Below are 718 nucleotides of genomic sequence, written 5' to 3'. Positions count from 1 at the left end.
GATCAACCGTATAGAGACGGGCAGCCCCCGCATGGTCGGCGTCGAAGGTCAGAGCTGGGAGCCTGGACCCTCCTTGCTTGGCCTGTGGCAGGCAGCGAAGGCCCCAGCTCCCGTCCCTCCGGGAGTCCCATCGCCTAGACAGCCGCACTGCAAAGTCGGCAGCCCGTGACGATCATGATGGAAGCGGATATAGACCCGACGCGCGCCGTGTAGACGAGGGGATGGCGACTCGGTTGTTTATTCATCGCATACACCCACAGCGGTCTCCTCCTCCTCTACATGTATACACACACCGCTCCTCCGGCCCGTCCTCCTACGCTACCTCACGGCCTTCTCCTACCGCTGCTTCTGGGTGTCGCTGGTGGAGATGAGGGAGGTGCCTGTCTGGTCCGCCTGGCCGTGGCGGGTCGGGGCGTAGAGGATGAAGTCGCCCATGGCGTCGATCGACGGGCCCATCGTCCTGCCGGTCGCCTGGAGCACGTGGAAGTAGGAGCTGTGCTCCTCGACGCCGCCGGCGGGGGAGATCGACGGGGATGCAGGAGAGCCCTCGGGGAGGCGGGCGGGCGGGTGTGCGGGAGCGGCGACGGAGTCCGGACATGAGGAGGCATGCGCGGAGCTTGCTGCTTGCTCGCAGCCAGCCGGGACGAGAGCCATGCAGGTCATGACGGCAGAGGGAAGACTGATGAAACAGAGGGGAAGAGTGTTGTTGAGGATCAGC

The 718-nt window shown here is 65.3% G+C and overlaps 1 protein-coding gene across 1 annotated transcript; it reads right to left on the bottom strand.

Moving 5' to 3' along the window:
* Positions 1 to 336: 336 nt before the first annotated feature.
* Positions 337 to 654, bottom strand: GUITHDRAFT_122935 (hypothetical protein; the record flags this gene model as incomplete). Its single annotated transcript, XM_005817779.1, has 1 exon — positions 337 to 654. The coding sequence occupies one exon, from the start codon at positions 652 to 654 to the stop codon at positions 337 to 339; it is 318 nt and encodes a 105-aa protein (XP_005817836.1).
* Between the last annotated feature and the right edge of the window lie 64 nt (positions 655 to 718).

Source organism: Guillardia theta (assembly GCF_000315625.1).
Source record: "Guillardia theta CCMP2712 unplaced genomic scaffold GUITHscaffold_577, whole genome shotgun sequence".
NCBI classification, from domain to species: Eukaryota; class Cryptophyceae; order Pyrenomonadales; family Geminigeraceae; genus Guillardia; species Guillardia theta.
The sequence above is the reverse complement of the archived record's forward strand: the minus strand, read 5'-3'. Positions and strand labels throughout refer to the sequence as shown.